This window comes from Passer montanus, unplaced genomic scaffold (assembly GCF_014805655.1).
Source record: "Passer montanus isolate IOZ18808 unplaced genomic scaffold, ASM1480565v1 scaffold29, whole genome shotgun sequence".
Classification (NCBI taxonomy): Eukaryota; Metazoa; Chordata; class Aves; order Passeriformes; family Passeridae; genus Passer; species Passer montanus.
In genome coordinates, this window is record NW_024367596.1 from 3,962,581 (window position 1) to 3,979,565 (window position 16,985).

General features: G+C 49.2%; 2 protein-coding genes across 2 annotated transcripts in view; one reads left to right on the forward strand and one right to left on the reverse strand.

The window, feature by feature from the left end:
• Positions 1-115: 115 nt before the first annotated feature.
• On the forward strand, positions 116-10,382 carry CLDN11 (claudin 11). Its single transcript, XM_039713570.1, has 3 exons — positions 116-501; positions 3,043-3,207; positions 9,205-10,382. Exons 1-3 carry the CDS (start codon positions 276-278, stop codon positions 9,435-9,437), a joined length of 624 nt encoding a protein of 207 aa, XP_039569504.1. The 5' UTR covers positions 116-275; the 3' UTR covers positions 9,438-10,382.
• Positions 10,383-13,387: 3,005 nt separating this feature from the next.
• Positions 13,388-16,985, reverse strand: part of SLC7A14 (solute carrier family 7 member 14) — a 29,746-nt gene continuing 26,148 nt past the window's right edge. Inside the window, exon 8 of the mRNA XM_039713820.1 lies at positions 13,388-16,963. Within this exon, the coding sequence (XP_039569754.1) occupies positions 16,641-16,963 (323 nt within the window). The 3' untranslated portion in view covers positions 13,388-16,640. The remainder of the gene's footprint in view (positions 16,964-16,985) is intronic.

Here is a 16,985-nt window from a genome sequence, read left to right on the forward strand (position 1 = left end):
GGTGCGATCGTGCATCTCCTGCGCACTCCCTCCTTCCCTCGCACGCTGGGATGCTCCGGCAGAAGTTGGGGCTCCTCTCTTGCTCCTCCCCTGCCTGTGGGGCCGGAGGCAGCTCTGACCCCTCCCAGGGAGGGAGCTGGGCAGAGGCAGCCGAGTGTTTGAGCAGAGCCTGAGCAGGGAGCGGCTCCTGCCCGTCCCATCCTCCCTCTCCAGCAGCCGGGACTCGCTGACCCCGTGGGCACTGTCCTGTCCAGCTGTCCCCAGCCCAGCCGGAGATGGTGGCCACCTGCCTGCACCTGGCCGGATTTGTCTGCAGCTTTGTCGGGTGGATCGGGGTGGTTGTGGCCACGGCCACCAACGACTGGGTGGTGACTTGCGGCTACACCATCACCACCTGCAGGAAAATGGATGAGCTGGGATCCAAGGGGCTGTGGGCAGACTGTGTCATGGCAACAGGTCTCTATCACTGCAAGCCCCTCGTGGACATCCTGATACTGCCAGGTGAGTGGGTCCCATCCTCCCCTTCCCACCCCGAGTGGGGGATGAAGCCTTGCCTTGCCCAGAGCAAGGTGCTGCTGCCACAGGAGGTGATGGTGAAGCTCCTCCAGCTGGTCCATTAAATGCACTAAAGAAGGTGAATGATAGCTCTTAACATGATTCTCATTGATTTACACCTGGTTTTAATCGTACCCAGGTTTTCTGTGGCTGCTAAAATTCTGTTAATATTTAATCGTTGCTCTTTGTAAAAATCTCACTGCTCCTCTCACATCTTGTCTCTGGATTGCCCTGCAAAACATACAGAGCACACTGAGGTGTAATAGAGCATTTCAAGGGGAGGGTGAGCTACTACAAATGTTAAGGTTTGATTCCTTAAAGTGATTTGGAGCGTAATGAATCTTTCAGCATCTATTATTAATGCTGCTATGGCTTTTAATCTTTCAGAAGATCATCATTAGTCTTGATGGTCTTGTGCTTCCCACGGATTCTGAGGCAAGACAGAGCGTTTACACAGCAAACTGATGTAACTACATTTAACTTGATATTTTCAATTATATAGTAACTTTCATCTAGTTTATTGGAAAGCAAAAATTAAGCAAGGTGTTTAATCAGCATTAATACACCTTTTGGGCCAATTAAACCTGCCAAAGTCTTGTGAGGTCTGGTCCCTGTAAGTTTAGTTTGTGAGCTTGCCAGTTTCAACCACTGTTCACTCTGTAGCACTTCATTCTGCTGTGTTATAGATCGCAACTCCTCTACCATGACAAAGGTGCCTGTCTCAAAGCTGACAGGGCAGAAATGACCATTCCTTGTCATTTGCTTTCATGTTTCCTTATTTACTGGTTTAAATTGTTGTGAAGATAATTTTACAAGAGGTGAAAAAGATAATTCCTGAATGTTTCTCTGTTACAGAGCTTGGTCTGTGGCACAGAGCACTTAGGAATGTTGAGTGTCTCATTCCCCCTTTCTCTGTGTGTGGTTACTTTTATTTCAGTAAGTTTGCCTTCCTTACTGCTACTGTTGTTAAATCTGATCCAGTAGAGAAGACTGAGGAAGGTTTGCCCCAAAGAAATATTCGTGAATACAACTTAATAAATAAGTGAATGGGTCTTGCAGTAGCAGAGAGCAAAGCTTCCCTCAAGTAGAAGCAAATCACAAAGCAAGATATTTCTGCTTGTAGCCTGTTGATACCCACAGCCTGGCATGAGAGGGAAATTTATCCTGGTGTGCCCAATAGCTGAAATATATTTAGAGCCTTTCTTTGTCTGAGTCAAGTTTTTAAAATGAATTGTTTGTAGTCTCATTTACTTGGGATTGGTTGCACAGAATCCACACTGGGTACAGCCATCTCCTTTGTTTAGGGTCTGCTTTTATGCCCTGAACTCCTCAGGTAACCTTTTTTTTTTAAGTTTCCTCTTGAAAAAAATCAAGGAAATATTCAACACACACAGAGTCTGCGTTTCCAGAAACAGTAAAATCATCATTCCTGGTGTTGTACCTGTGTGTCAGTGGGATGTGCTCAAGGCCCCTCTTTGCTGGTGTTGGTTGAAGCATCTTGGAATTCCGTGTCTGCATCTGACAGCTCCTTTTTGTTAATAAGAGGGGACAGAGAGCCAGCACACTCACTGTGCTGAGACTGTCCTGAAAACCGGGGGAAGCCACTAGGCACTGGGGCAAATCTGACATTTGTCCTTTTCCTTTTGCATGCTGATAATGACCTGGTATAATTTACTTACATGCAATTTTTTTCTAGTATATATACATTACATATAAATTACATATTTTAAAATTTAGATATACATATCCTATATAAATATTTTTAAATCATATATTGTGATACATAGACCCTCCCAGAGTGGCAGAAATATCATGGTCCTGCCCAACACTCCCACAGCCTCTGGTCCTTGTTGTTTCCTGTTGCCTTGTGCACAGGTAAGAGAGGAATGGGATCTCCTGGGGTGCAGTGCTGAGGTGTGGCTGTGGGTGAGGAGTATCCCCCCTCCTCCTCCTCCTCCCAGGTCAACAGTGCTCATTGCCTCGGGGCAGCTGCTGGCAGCATCCCGTGGACCTGCAGTGCCAGTAGTGGGTCTACAGCTATTCAGCCCTCTGGATGATGGGAGAGCCTTTGAGACTTTACATTATTGTTATTTAATTTCAAAGGTTTTTAAATCTTGTTCTTTAATCAAACTCTTGCTATGAAAAGATACAGGGAAACTCCTTCCTAGAGAAAATTTCTCCTACTTTCCCTTCCTGTATTTTCCAGCTCCATGATTTCTCAGTGTCTCTGGGAAGAGCTTGTGTTTTCCAGGCAGTGCTGTTTGTTTGTTGGGAAACTGTGAGCCTGCACACCCCGTGTCCACGCACTCCCCACTGCACTGCAGCCTCACAGCCCCGTGCCTGGTGCAGATTTAATGTTTACACAAGAATGAACCAATTTCCCATACTCCGTGCATGTCTTGGGCTCTAACCCAACTGGAGCTGTAGTCCAAACTCTCCTTTTCTTGTGCCAAATGACAAAACCCTCCTCCTTTGCCTTGCCCACAGGGTATGTCCAAGCGTGTCGAGCGCTGATGATCGCCGCCTCCGTCCTGGGCCTTCCCGCCATCTTCCTGCTGATCACGGTCCTGCCCTGCATCCGCATGGGCCACGAGCCCGGGGCAGCCAAGTACCGGCGCTCCCAGCTGGGAGGGATCCTCATCATCCTCCTGGGTAAGGCACCCGCCCCAGCCGGGGGCTGCAGCCCGTCCCTGCTCCCGGACCGGGCAGCCTGGATGGATTTGTGCAGGGCCGGCCCTGCTGCTCTCCAGCATTTGTGGGTGGACAAAAGGCAGGGGCAGGAGTGGGAGGACAAGGAGAGGAGGCAGGGATGAAGCAGGGTTAGAGGGAGGGCTGTGAATCCCTCTGTCTTTGCCTCATGGGGTCCTCAGGCACAGCTTCTCTTGGAGGGCCATCACGCACGGGCAGTGCCTGCAGGCATGGGTCATGCTGGTTCACTGTGGAGGTGATTTTTGGGAAAGGGTCTAAACTTCCAAGCTACTTATAGGGAGGGCAGAGCTTCCAAATTTTCCCTGGACATGCATGAGGCATGTGGGAAGGAAAGCCCTTACTGAATGGGGCTGGTCCTGTGGCATCCACAGGGAAAGGAGCATGGAGGTGGCACGGACATGGGAAGAGGGATGGCACTGGCACGGGGAGAGGACTGGCATGCCCTCTGTGCCTCCCAACCCCCTCTGGCCAGCCTCGCCCTCGGCCTCCAAGCTCCCCTGGGAATTTCTTCCCGTCCTCGGTGCTTGTGGAGGAGATTGTTTTGAGCAGCACAGACTGTGGAGCTCATTGTCCCCCATGCAACACCTGCATGTTCTTGAGGCCTCGTCATCTCAGCAACAGCCTGCGGGGCCTTGTTTGCACCCGTCTGTGGCAGAGGAGGAGGGGAGAGGCAAAGGGGCCTCTTTGTGTGGCTCTGCTGCTCGCTGGCAGCCAGCACTGACATCATGCCTGTCTTCTTGCTTCTTCTTCTTCTTTTTTTTCAAGTGGGCACTGAATATTGCTGCACACTCAGAAGGGCTGTCCTCTGGACGCTCCTTGCAGCAAGTCAGTCCTCCTCCATCACCTTGTGGTTAGCACAAGTCCATACATCCCAAATCTGAGGGATTGGGTCCAAGGGGCCTTATAGATGCCTGTGGAGTTTAAGAGCCGCTCCTTGCAGCAAGTCAGTCCTCCTCCATCACCTTGTGGTTAGCAAAGTCCATACATCCCAAATCCGAGGGTTTGGGTCCAAGGGGCCTTATAGGTGCCTGTGGAGTTTAAGAGGACAGCTGGAAGTCTTAATATCAGCTTTATAGGGCAGGTCTAGGACATTCCAATAATGAACAGCCATGTTGGAATGTGATCTTCATCCCTGCCCTGGAACCTTGAGTCATGCATTTGGGCTTGGAGAAGTGAAAGAAAAGATGGAGGTTTTCTGCCTGTGAATGACATTTTATGCCAGAGTAGTCTGCTCTGATGGATTTGCCCTGTCTAGCAGAGCTGCACTTTGCCACAAAAGCCACAAGATTTTGGTTGCAGTCAAGGAGAACTATGCTGCAGGTCAGCCCTGCTTGCATGGCTGCAGGTGAGGAGGCAGGAGGATTGTCCCTAAAAATCCCAAAGGGCAGAAGGATGACAGGACCAGCTCAGAGATGACAAGCTGCAGTGCTGGGTACCACAGTGTTAGAACAAGTGAAATCCTTTATGCTGCAGAGTCCCACCAGGGTTTGGTGTCTGGTGTGCCACGATCCCATCCCAGTCACGCTGCAGTGGGACACCAGGGAATGTGAGGGAATGATGGAGAGTTGTGGTGCTCCATAAACCAGGTTCCCCTCTGCAGAACATGGCTTTCCAACTAGGTAGATCCTGTGAGGAAAGGAAAGATCACATCTCCCACATTTGTGTCACAGAGGCATTGGCAGACAAATGACCTTTGGGTCAGATTTGGACCACATCTTGTTGGTTTTCACCCCTGTGAGCTCTGAAGCACCTACAGGTGAATGATTTACTGGTGTTGCTGATGCCCTGAATGATCTGGGCTGGGATCAGCAGCCTGGTCACAATGTTTTAGTCACAATTACAATAAGGCTCTTTTTGTCAGATCACAAATGAAGAATAAATAAGCTTCTTTTGCTCCTAGGTTGCTTTAAAAAAAAAAAAAAAATAAAAAAGAAAGAGGAAACCAACCCACATTTATATTTACAAAGCCCATTTTTTTCCCAGGCTCATCAGCAAGACAGTCCCTTTGGAAGAAGAATAATGTACAGACTTTAGGACTTTGACATTATTTAAGTTGATTAATGATCTGCTGGTTGCAAGATGAGGTGTCACCATTCCAGAGCATTTAACAAGCATGGATCAGGCTCTGAAAGATACAATGCTGAGTTAAAATCCATTATATTCTAGAACTAACATGCCCTGGACTGTTTTTATTCACCCTTCAGCCACTGAACTCTCACTCATGGTTTCCACAACCTCACAGGCTCCAGAATTTTCCTCTTAGGGGAGAGCAACACCCAGAGCTCTGGTTAAAAGAAAATTACCCCCAAAACACTCCCTAATGCAGCAGAAATAGGGAGTGGGGCTGCAAACAGGGGAGCTGACCCCAAAACAAACTTCACTTGCTGCTCAGGGAAGGGATGGCAGTTTGTCACTGAGATTTGGTAAAAGGGAAAACAGAGACTGAAACACAGCTTGGAGCCAAAAAAGAGGAAAAAAAACCACCCCAAAAATATAAAAAGCAGAAAAGTTGCCAGGAAAACAATGGGCTCAGATATTCCATTGATTTTTCTGTCCACTGATAATCACAGGCTGCCAGAGTGCAACCTGTGTGCACGCCCTGCTATTCTGCTGCTGATGTGTTTATGGCTCTGTTTGATCCTATCTGACCGAGAGAATTGATTTATGGCTGAAAACAACCGTCAGCAGAGGTTTGCTCTGAGCTGGTGTGAAAACATTTCACACATTAGTGTTGATGGAAAAACCCTGGTCCAGCCCATGTTGTTGACACTGATTTGGAGGACCCCTTGCTGGTAACCAAGGGGGCATTTTCCCAATGGAGGAGAAGGACTCAGACACTGGAAAATAGATTAAATATATGTTAGTGGGAATTGCTGCTACAAAATAAGCCATTGTGTACTAAATAAAGGATCTTAATGAGTTTTTCTGAAGATTGCATGAGGTGTACTTGTAAAATCATAGATATCAAGATAAAAAGACTGCCTTGAACACACACACACAAAAAAAAAGGTAAAAGGTATCTATTTTTTTCAACTAAATGCTTTGAAAGAGAAATCCGTGTGACTTTGAGTCAGCAATTCAGAATAGTTAAATTTAGAAGTGAAAGAAAAGTATTCTTTCTTCTGCAAAAAGCCTTTAACTTACTGTTAAGGAATTTGGCAGGGACTCACTGTCCCTTGAGTTAGAACAATCCTGTTCCCTCTCTCCCAGCTCCCCAAGCACCTTCTGTGCTTCTTGTCTCTGTGCACGTCCTTCTGACTCCAACACATCTCTAATGTGGAGTATTGAGGGTGTCAGCTCAGCAGACTGAGCTACTGCAAATGCACAGTGAAAAAAGTCTTGGAAACACTGGGAGCTGGGATGTATCCCTGTGGATTCACAGGAATATGATGGAGCAAGGACATTCATGCCATGCAGTGCTGAGAGGATTTTTCAGGTAGAGGCAGTGGCTTTTACAACTTTGCCTACTCCAGGTGCAAAAAGCAGGCAGGAATTCCATGTGTGCCCCAAAACAGGCCTGTTTTCCCAGCTAAACTGGTTGCTCTAATAGGAAATATTCCTTCTCTTTGCAGACCTTCTTTTATTTTCCTGCTGGACTATATTGGCTACGGCAGCTCTACAGTCTGAAGATTTCTTGTTTAGAGAGAGGCAAGGGGTGTCCTGACATTAGCACAAGGGAAGGGATAAAACTTCCACCTACACTTCTTTTCCGCATGGGCAGCCATTTTAGGACTTGAAACTTGCCCTAAAACTCCTTTTCCAATCTCTTTGGGTTTCTTGTCAAATCACCTTTTTTATTTTCAGCCTTTCCCTTTGGTACAAGCAGAATAAAATCTGAGCCCACAGAGAGACGTTGCAATTGCTGACTGTCCTTTTCCCATCTCCTGGGAGGATTTACAGCCCAGCCTAATCTATGCAGAGAGATGAAGCCCAGTCCTGTTCCAGGGCATTCCTCTTGCTCAGCACTGGGGTCACTGGTGACTGACAGCAGCTGGCAGCCTCCGAGGACAGAGAGGTCAAGTGAACCCGTGCACAGCCCTTGGCTTGTGTTTCACGGCTTTCTGGTATTGTCAGCATTAAAATAAGGTGGTTTTACATGTAGTGGAGCCACATGCACAAGAGATGCCATTGTGTGAGCATCCCTGAGAGCTCTTCTCACCCCAGTGCAAGTGTTTTCTTCGGTCCTGTCTTGTGGGGGAGGGTCTGGAGAGATAAGGCTCTTATAGTCTATAGACAAATATATATATATATTTACTGCTGACAGAGAAAGAAAAGATGATTGTGTTTTTTCGGACAACAAAGCAGCTTTGTTCCCTGAGCCCATTAGAATGCTTTGTGGATTCCCAACTGATACATTTTTGTTTTAAAGCGTTGGAGGTTCATGAGCTGTTTGCAGGACCGCTCCACACGCAGGAGAAATGCTCTTGTCCCCTCCCTGCCTTCTCCAAAATTCCTTCCAAAGCTGCGGGGCCCTTCCTTTGAGGAGGCCCAAAATTATTTCTGGCTTTATAAGCATCCTTCAAATGTTCTTCTCTTTTCCATAAGAAAATATTTTCTCTCACAATAACTGCAGCTTTGGGGATGGTTTTTTTGCTGTACCGGCCAGGAGCTACGGTTTGTTCTCCGCTTTAACTAAACAATTTTATTTTTACTCTCACCCCTTTCTTTTTCCCTCTTGCAACCTTAACTTTCTGACACTGACTCCCGATACCTTTTAACACGGTCAGTGGAAATCTGTAACGCTGCCATGGTCCTGTTATTGTTTTGCTCTGATTCTCTGATAGGCACAAGGATGGAGTCCTGCACAGCTTGTCCCGGAGGCAAGTAAATATTGACAGATTAATTCTTCTCAGATGTACAGGCCATCAAGGAGTATTGTTTTAGGACCTGCTCCTGGGAGGTGATTAACACCATCAACTCCCGTTGCCCTGGTGCATGTGGGGACTCTGTGGGGACTGTCTCCCCCACATGTCACCTCACAGCACCACTGCAGCTGCCTTCTGGCTTTTTGTGGAAAAACCCCCTATGGAATATCAAGTAACAGCTGAAGCCTGCAGTCATTTTTTGACCTGCTGTAGTCCCTAGGTAGAATCCCGTTTTTGCTTCTGCAGACTCTTCAGGTCCCATTTTTATTAAATTCATTAAATGTCTGGAGAGCCTTGCTGGGTTTGTCCCCATTGCTTGATAGAAATTTTCCACAGGGAACTAGAATCTGTTTTTCAGAGCTGCAAGACATTTCCTTTTCCGTGAAAAAACCCCAGCAATGCCTAACTGCTGCTTATTTTGTACCTGCTCATTTTCTGCTCGTATTTCATAAACCCTACCTCTGCGTTATGGTGGTGGGAGATTTTGGTGGTGTTTATGAGACCACTCAGCAGAGTCACTGCAATGATGAGGAGGGACACGGGCTGGGGACACAGCATGTGGGTCCATGTGGAAATAGGGCTTTAAACCAGTTCACATGGGTCCACAGATTTTATTCTCTCACTGATCCGTATGGTTTCCATGGCCTCTGCATATCTAATCTATTCCTAATTCTGCAGTTCTCCAGCACATCGGTTTCAGAGATGACTCTCATTTTTCCCCTCTTAAAGATGTTTTGAGGGAACAAATCTGCTTGCCTTCTAATAAATATATTACATTGTGTCAGGTAAATATAAATAATAAATAATATAAATATGATATATAAATATATTACAGTTGTTTTTCCTTCTTGTTGGAGCCTGAGAGAGATGGCTGTCCTCTCTCCATCTCTCACTCCTGAGGCTCCCATGTTTCCTCCTGCTTGGAGATCTCCCGGACCCAGCCCTGATGCCGCTGCTTCTGGGTGCCACCTTGGGACTGGAAGGGAGCAGGGATGAGTTTCCTCTCTGTCCCCAGACATCCTGCTGTCACCTCCTCCAGTTCAGAGCGCTAACTCTGTCCTTCCCCTGTCCCCAGCCATGTGTGGCGTCGTGGCCACCATCTGGTTCCCGGTGTGCGCCCACCGCGAGACCACCATCATGAGCTTCGGCTACTCGCTGTACACGGGCTGGATCGGCTCTGCCCTCTGCCTCTTCGGCGGCTGTGTCATCGTCTGCTGCTCGGGGGACGCGCAGACCTTCGGCGAGAACCGCTTCTACTACGGCTCGGGATCCAGCTCGCCCACCCACGCCAAGAGCGCTCACGTGTAGGCGCCCGGGGGCGTCCCACGGCTGCCGTCGATGCTTTGGCTGGTGGGTTCGTGTGCCCTGGGTTTGCTTCTGCTGACACGCGCGGCTGGCAGGCTCCCAGGGGGAGATTTAGAAAAGCAGCACAAATGTCTGGTAGTTTGAAGCGTTGTTCTCCCCGTCTCTTCCCAACCCTTTCTCTAGAAAGACAGCTCCAGCCAGCCCTACCTCTTGGTCCTCACCGTTTTGTCCCGAGCACCTGCCCCATCTTCTTGCAGCCAGGATGGTTTGGGGATGTGGTGTGGGGTTTAGGGACTTTAGTTTATCTTCTAGCTCCCCTGATTATAGGAGAGTTTAAAGCAATAAAGCAGAAATGAGAGAGACACTTTCCCATTGTCAGGAGGACTCGGCTTCTCCCCCATCCTCACTGTTTGATTTCTCCCACTCAAGGTCACGGGTCTGGCACGGCTGGGGAGAGAGGATAGGGAGAAAGGCTGTCCTCTCCCACCGGGAAAATGTTTCTCTTTTGGAACAAGAGGAGGGGATTTTTCTGCCTTTCTCTGTAAATACTTTTGTATGAGTCTGATCATTTTAGTAACAGTGTTTCCCCCACCCCCACAGTCATCAGTATGAAGGAAACAGAACCCAAAGGTCCTAATGACATGGTAGATAACAGTGCCTTTTTAAATAGTTATAAATGACTTTGGGGGCTCTAATCCCTGCCCTCTGGTTCAGTTTCTTTTATTTTTTTTTCTTTTGTACAGATCAGTTACTAAAAAATGTATTTTTACATTTTTTTAAACTCTTTCTTTCTTCTCTAAGTTTGTGTTCCGTCTTGCCTCATTAAAGCAGCACACTTTAACATGCAGTATAATGTACCTGTTACAATACAATTCTGGTGAGTACTGATGATGCCTTTGTACTTTCAGTGAAATACTGTACAATAAATAACACAGTACCTGCAACCCCTGACTACTTTTTATTTCCTTCCTTCCTGTGTGTTTCCATAGCCAGCTTTTCCATGACAGGGATTGCCAATGATTTTGGAGATTTTCTTTTTTTTTATAGCAGTTCAGGATGGAAAACTGCTTTGCTGTGGCATTAAATGAAGAATATTTAAAATATGAGTAATCTTCCTGCATGGGACTGTCTGTTATCTTATCCTTTGGTTCTTTCAATGCTCCCAGTAGCAGCTTGTACCAGTTGTACCCACTAGTGGGTTTCTTTACATTAGGAAGAATTAGAAAGCCCCTGAAGTGGTGGAGATGACCCTGAGCACCGTGAAGTTGAGACCTCATGTTGCTGAGAGTGCTCTCAACTAAAGTAGAGATTCTGATCTGGGGTCACTGCTCTGATCAAAACTGAGTAAGATCAAGATCTAGCTCTGTCCTTACCAGGGGCTGTAGCAATTTAATTACACTGATACAAAATCCCATCTGTTCCCAGAGATGTTAACTCAGTTCAAACAATTTGTGTAGGCCAAGAGGAGGAAAAGAGGAATAGCTGCTGCTCAGACATGGGCAAGAGGAGAGCCCCAGGGGAGAGGCAGCAGGAGGAGAAGGGTCTGAGCAACCAGGTTTTTTGGGATGATGAAAAATGGGAAAACAGGGACGTCAGTCAAGCCTCGTGCATTTTGGACTGCCCTCGATCTGCTTCAGGTGGAGACACCAAACTGAGTGACGCAGCCAGGGGCAAGGATGCTGCAGCTCCCACCTCCCCTCCTCCACGCAGGAAGCTGCAGCCTTTAAAAGGAGCCTGGCTGAGGGAGGCTGGCTGTGCTCCTTTGCCTGCCTGGCCCGGGGACGGGCAGCATTCCCAGCATCTGCCCTGCTCACGGAGCAGCCTTGAAGGCGGCTCTGTTGTGCGGGCTGGGCAGCGCTGTGCAATGTCCCCGGGCGGTGGCAGGACACTTGTGCCCATGACATCACAGGCAGGGCACAGGCGGTTCTTGTGCAGCCCGGGGATGCTCTCAGTGCTGCCATTGATGGGCGGCTGTCCCGGGCGGAGCGGGGCACAGGCGTGCCAGCTTGTGCAGGCTGCCCGGGGATTGTGGATTGTGCCCGCGGATCCACCCTCTTAACCCCGGCTGCCAGTGGGACACCTCGGAGCAGAAATCCCACGGAATGCTGCCTGCAAACAGCCCTGGAGCAAACAAAATCACACCTATGTGATACCCGGGGGAGGGTTTTGGTGCTGTGGGAGGTGCATGAGGTGATTGGGAACTCCTTCACAGATTGATTGATTTCTGCCTGCCAGGCAGTGTTTAGGGGATTTATTTTCTGCCCACCCCGTTAGGATGCACCCGGTCCCTTCCAATCTCATCTTCCATCCCGTGATCCTCATGCTCGTTGTGCTGCAGACCCTTGGCAGGGAGTGGTGCTGGGGCTCTGTGTGCTCTGCCCACAGCCACAGGTTGCCAGCATCCGACCCCAAATCCAGCTCTGGAAAGGCCCTGGGAGTGCTGCTCAGAGGAAGGAAGAAGTTTTATTTCAGGGAAGAGAATTAAAAACCAAGCAAAGCAAAGCAACCCCGCAGCAGCTGCGGGGAAAATGCACATCTGCAACCATGGGGTGTGAGGAGATGGGGCTGAGAATGTGATGGGGTATTAGTGCTGGCACCACAGAGGGGAAGGGTTCTGAGGAAGCACAAAGAACATTAAACTTTTCAAGTTTTTAAAGGATCAAAGCTGAAACACCTGCTTTGTGCCTGCCCAAAGCACCCTGCTCTCCTGTGAGACTCTCTTAGTCTGGATTTGCCACAGCACTGTTGGCTCATGAAGGCTTTTAGTGCTCATTTGCTGACCCAAAGCCTCAAAATGGGATCAAATACAATTCTCCTGAATCGAAAAACTGCTCCACACCGTTCCTAACACCAAGTGTGGAGTGGTGGCTGTGAGCTGTGGTGGTCACCCCAGTGGGGAGGTCCCTGATGCCCAGCAGAGCTCTCCCCAGCTCCATCAGGACCAGCTGGAGCTCTTCATGCCATGCCCATGACGGGGAGAGCAGCTGGCAGCCTCCCTGTGCCCACATAACAGGGACAGCAGGAAGGAGCCCTTGGGGACACACTGAGCACCCCAAAGGGGACAGGCAGCTGTGTCTGCCTCCCCCCTGCAGGGAGGGGACAGTGCTGTGACACCCCAGCTCCCCCAAGGAAAGGTGAGTGCCAGCAGATGGGAAGACATTGGTGCACCCCAGGTCTCTGCACTGCAATAGTCAATCTGTGGTCATTGGCTTTAGGTTTTTCCTTCTTTTTTTTTTTCTTTCTTCTTTTTTTATTGTGTAAACAGAGCCATTTTCTCTCACAACACTACAAGTAAACAACAAAGTCAGCCTGCTGAAATGGATCTTCTAAAATGGAATTTTTGAATCATTTATAGCAAGATTTTGTTAATTTCTACCTTCAATTTAGCACTGAAAAAATATCAGAACTTCAGGTACTGACTGGCTAAAAAAATTATATGGGAATTTTTTATTATTACTTTTTGGTTTAGTCTTTCATTTAGAAGATTTACATTGCTATGGAAACTAATTCTAAGACACATTTGTCTCTGGTTTTCTTTACAAATCCCTTAGTTCCTCTTTGATTTTTAAATGTAAAGGCACACAATAAAGCTTTATGCATTTATTAAAATATACAGATTTTGGTAAATTTAGATTTTTTTTTTCTTAGTATCTTGCTTATATATATGTATTATATATATAGCTGTCAACAACACAGTCATTTGAAAATAAAAATCACTCCATAACATATCTGCATATTTTTTTTCTTTCTCATGACACACTACAAGACCCCATTGTACAATGCACCAATGGGCTTCTGGAAATCACAAAGAAAAAAAAATGGATAGAACAAACTGCTTTTAACAAATACACCAACTTCATACCAGAACTGCAGAGAATTGTTACACCAGAAAGTACCACCTGCAAAAAAAAAAAAAAAAAAATTTGAAACACCAAAAGAAACACCACAAAAAAAAAAAAAAAAAAAAGAAAAAAGAAAAGCAAGATACACATCAGAAAGACTGAACAAAACGAAGTGAAGGTCATTTACAAGCTGGATTTACAACATCCCACTTTGCTGGGGTGTGATTTTGCTGCCTTGTGGAGGATGCTGGAGCGCTGGGCCTCGGACTGAGGGGTTGTGAGCATGTGGAGTGAATTTGTGAGGGGCTGAGACCTTACAGAGTCGGCCTGGAGGGTTTGAGGTATTTATGCCCCGTCTGTACCATGCATTTGGCCCCTCAGGGCATGTGCCCCGTGGAGGGCAGGCAGGCACGGAGGGGCTTTGTGCCTCTCAGCAGAGGTGGGAGCAGCATGGTCCCGCTCTTGCACGTCCTCCCGACAGATCAGGGATGTGAGAGCCTCCCTCAGGGCACCCTGGGGAAAGGCTGGAGTTGGGGTTACAGCAAAACAAGCACTGGCACCTCTTCCCAGCCCCCGGCCAGCAGTGCCCAGAGGTGATGGGCACACCTGGACATTTCGCCTTCTCAGCCTTTGCTTGTGCCCAATGCTGCAACAAGTGAGTTCCCAGAGGCTGAACCCGCACATCTCCCAGGAGCTGCCACCCAGAGCAGGGAGCAGGGATCCTGTAAACCAGCTTTTGGCCACTGGCAAACCCCCAAGACCTGTGGCTTGGTCACCTTCCCCTTAAACACCTCTGTTGGGTGGGATGTGGTACAGCTCTCACCCCCAGCACAGTGAATGCTGGCAGCAGCCCATCCACATCTGGGGCATCAAATGCTGTTCCCTGGTGGTCCCAGGATGGGCACAGCCATCTTCCCCAGGAAGGGGAAGGAGGAGGGGTGACTGGGAATGGGGGCAGCCAAAAGGCTGCTCAGATCCAATGGAGAAGTTCCTACAGACACTAAAGAACAAGGGGTCAAGCCCTTGTCAAATTTTACGGCATGACTAGAGCAGACGTGACAACAGACACTGGTACTGGTAACTGCTCCATAGCAAGAGATTAAGGCTGCAAGAAGAACAGGCTTTGACCCAACAGGGTGCTTGGGCATGAGTTTGTGGCTCAGCAGATGCCCAAATACCGTGTGGAAGCAGGATGAGAACGACTACCTTGCATGTGGTATAGTACAAGAGCTGGTAGGAAAATAGCATCAATCTTTCTCCCTGAAAACACACAGCCAGACCTGCGAGGTGCCATCTCTCTTGGGTACTTCTAAGGCATCAAGGACGAGAGCAGCCAAGCATGGGTGGGTGGTGACTGTCACAAGAGGAGCTCAGTGCTGCTGCAGAGGTTTCCTGAGCTGTCCCATGAGCAGCGCACATTGCAACAGCTTTTCAGTGGGACACACTCAGGATTTCTCCTTGTAGAAGCGTGGTAGGGGTGGGCAGCAGGAGTCAATGCCAGAGCAAAGCTTACGGGTCCTTTAGCCAAATCTACACTCCCACCCTGAAGATGCTGCAGAGGCCAAACTTCCCTTGGCTTGCCCGGAGCACTCCAGGTTAAGATTTGTAGCACTGGATGTTCTTCTCCACTGGGCAAAGGGCTGTAGTTTGCCACTGTTTGGGACAGGAGCTGGAGGGATACTCCTGTAGCCCCAGGCAGAGCATCTCCATCAAGTCCTTGCATCTCAGGAGTGATGGGGATGGGCACAGGTCCAGGCACCCTTTGCACCTGCTTGCCCACAGAGGGTACCAGGCAGGTGTTTTGGGAGCCTGAGCCTCATCCAGTGTACCAAAGCATTAATGATTCTCAGTATCCATGAGGACATTTCCATATTGGAAATCTTGCCCCTGTTGATGTTAAATTGTCTACTGGGATGCCAGCAGCAGCCCATGGTACTGGAGGTTGGTCTGGGCTGCACTGGAGACCCTGGGATGGATCCATCTGCAGCCTTCAGCAGCTGGGGGGAGGATGGGAGTTGCTGCCTGATTGGTTACTGTTTATTCAAAAATGTTCCTCCACCACAGTATTTTACATGAAGCATGATGGGCTCCACAACTGGACCTGCTGATATGCACTGTTGACTGACAGTTCTGTGGGGACACAGGCAGCAGGGAGTCTGATGGCACTTCTGGGGACCATGGCCATGTTCAGGGGGTTTAACATCCACCTGCTGACCACCTCTGCCCCGCGAGCCACCAGCTCTGTTTGGTTTCAGACTGAAGTACGGACACTTACGGAATGAGCAGCATTTCAGTGTTTTTCATACAGCACCCACCAAGCCAAGGTCAAAACCAGAGACTATTGTACAAGGTGCAGATGGCAGTAGGGAGCCAGATTTCAGCCGCCAAGTCCTCTCTGCCTGCTACCCATGGCCCAGCTCTGCCCAGACGTGGCTGACCCATGGATGCTGCTTTGTGAGGGCATGGATGGGTGTCTGGAGCACTGAGGGCAGATGAGCACTGGAAGGTGCCTAGCACGATGAGGGAATTTTTGCAAGACACAAGGTGGTGGAAGCAGTGCCCGACCTCAGACTGGTGATGCTCAGAGGAATGTTGACCATTTGTACAAAGAGGATTGAGCTGAGTGGGTCACAGCCCTCACTGTGACCAGGAATGGGATCAGGCTCCCAGCCACAGATCTGGGGTGTTGGGCATGCTAGGACTTAAAGGATGGACTGAGACATGGACTAATTTTGAATAACAGTATTGGGGTTTGGGGTGTGGTGGTGGACGTGGGGGAAGCACTGCTCTGTGCAGCGTGCCAGAATGGGCCATGGAAACACTGGAACCAACTATGCACCTCTGAGCTATTCTCAGGGACGAGTGTGTCCATCTCCATTTTGCACCTACCCACTTCTCTGTGCCTCTGGCTCAGCTATCATTTCTAGGTGGATCAAAGGAAAAAAACACACATGCCAAGAAAGAGCCAAAACTTTTGGAGTGGCATCCCACCTCTGCGGCCATTGGGTGGACATTCCCCAGGGACAGTTTGACTTGTCCCTTCATGTGGCTCCTTCCACCTCTCAACACCCTCCTGGTTTGGCACATCTCCCACTCCGCTGCCCCCACTGGTGCAGCTGGTGCTGGGAGATCAGCCAGTGCTGGGGGATCAGCCAGCATTCACTGGAACAAGACCCCACTGGTGGAGCTGGGACGGGCCACGGGCGGTTTTGGTTCGGGGTCAACGGCAATCGCAGAGCGCGTCCCGAGTACCAGAGGTGAGCAGGGCGGTGGTGGAGGACCCGGGGAGGATGGGGCAGGATGGGGGAGCCACGGGCACCCTTCCTCATCGCCTGGGCGGCGCGGCGCCCCGCTGCCCGTCCCACTACTCGGGCGAGTAGTCCAACTCGTCGTTGGCGATCAGAGCATCCGACGGCGGTTTGTGCCGGCCTTTGCTTTTCGACCTGCCACTTGTCCGATGGCTTTCCTTGGCGCCTGCCATTTGCTGGTACGAGAAGCTCTTGTCCTCAGAAGGACCCCAGGCTGGGTAGCTCTCGCCCTCAGGGGCGAAGGAGAAGCCGTCGTCCACGGAGAAGGGGTCGACGTCCACGTCGTAGCGCTGGTAGGTGCTCTGGTGCAGGGCCTCCTCCCGCGCGCTGATCTCCAGCGTGCTGTTCCACATCCCATAGCCAAAGTAGATGAGCAGACCTGGGGTTGGCAAGAGGGAGAG

What these genes read in the sequence shown, in the direction of transcription:
- CLDN11 (XM_039713570.1), top strand. Translation starts at nt 276, where the DNA reads ATGGTGGCCACCTGCCTGCACCTGGCCGGATTTGTCTGCAGCTTTGTC. An exon ending in GGACATCCTGATACTGCCAG is followed by an intron (nt 502 to 3,042) that starts GTGAGTGGGTCC and finishes CCTTGCCCACAG; the next exon opens with GGTATGTCCAAGCGTGTCGA. An exon ending in GATCCTCATCATCCTCCTGG is followed by an intron (nt 3,208 to 9,204) that starts GTAAGGCACCCG and finishes CCCTGTCCCCAG; the next exon opens with CCATGTGTGGCGTCGTGGCC.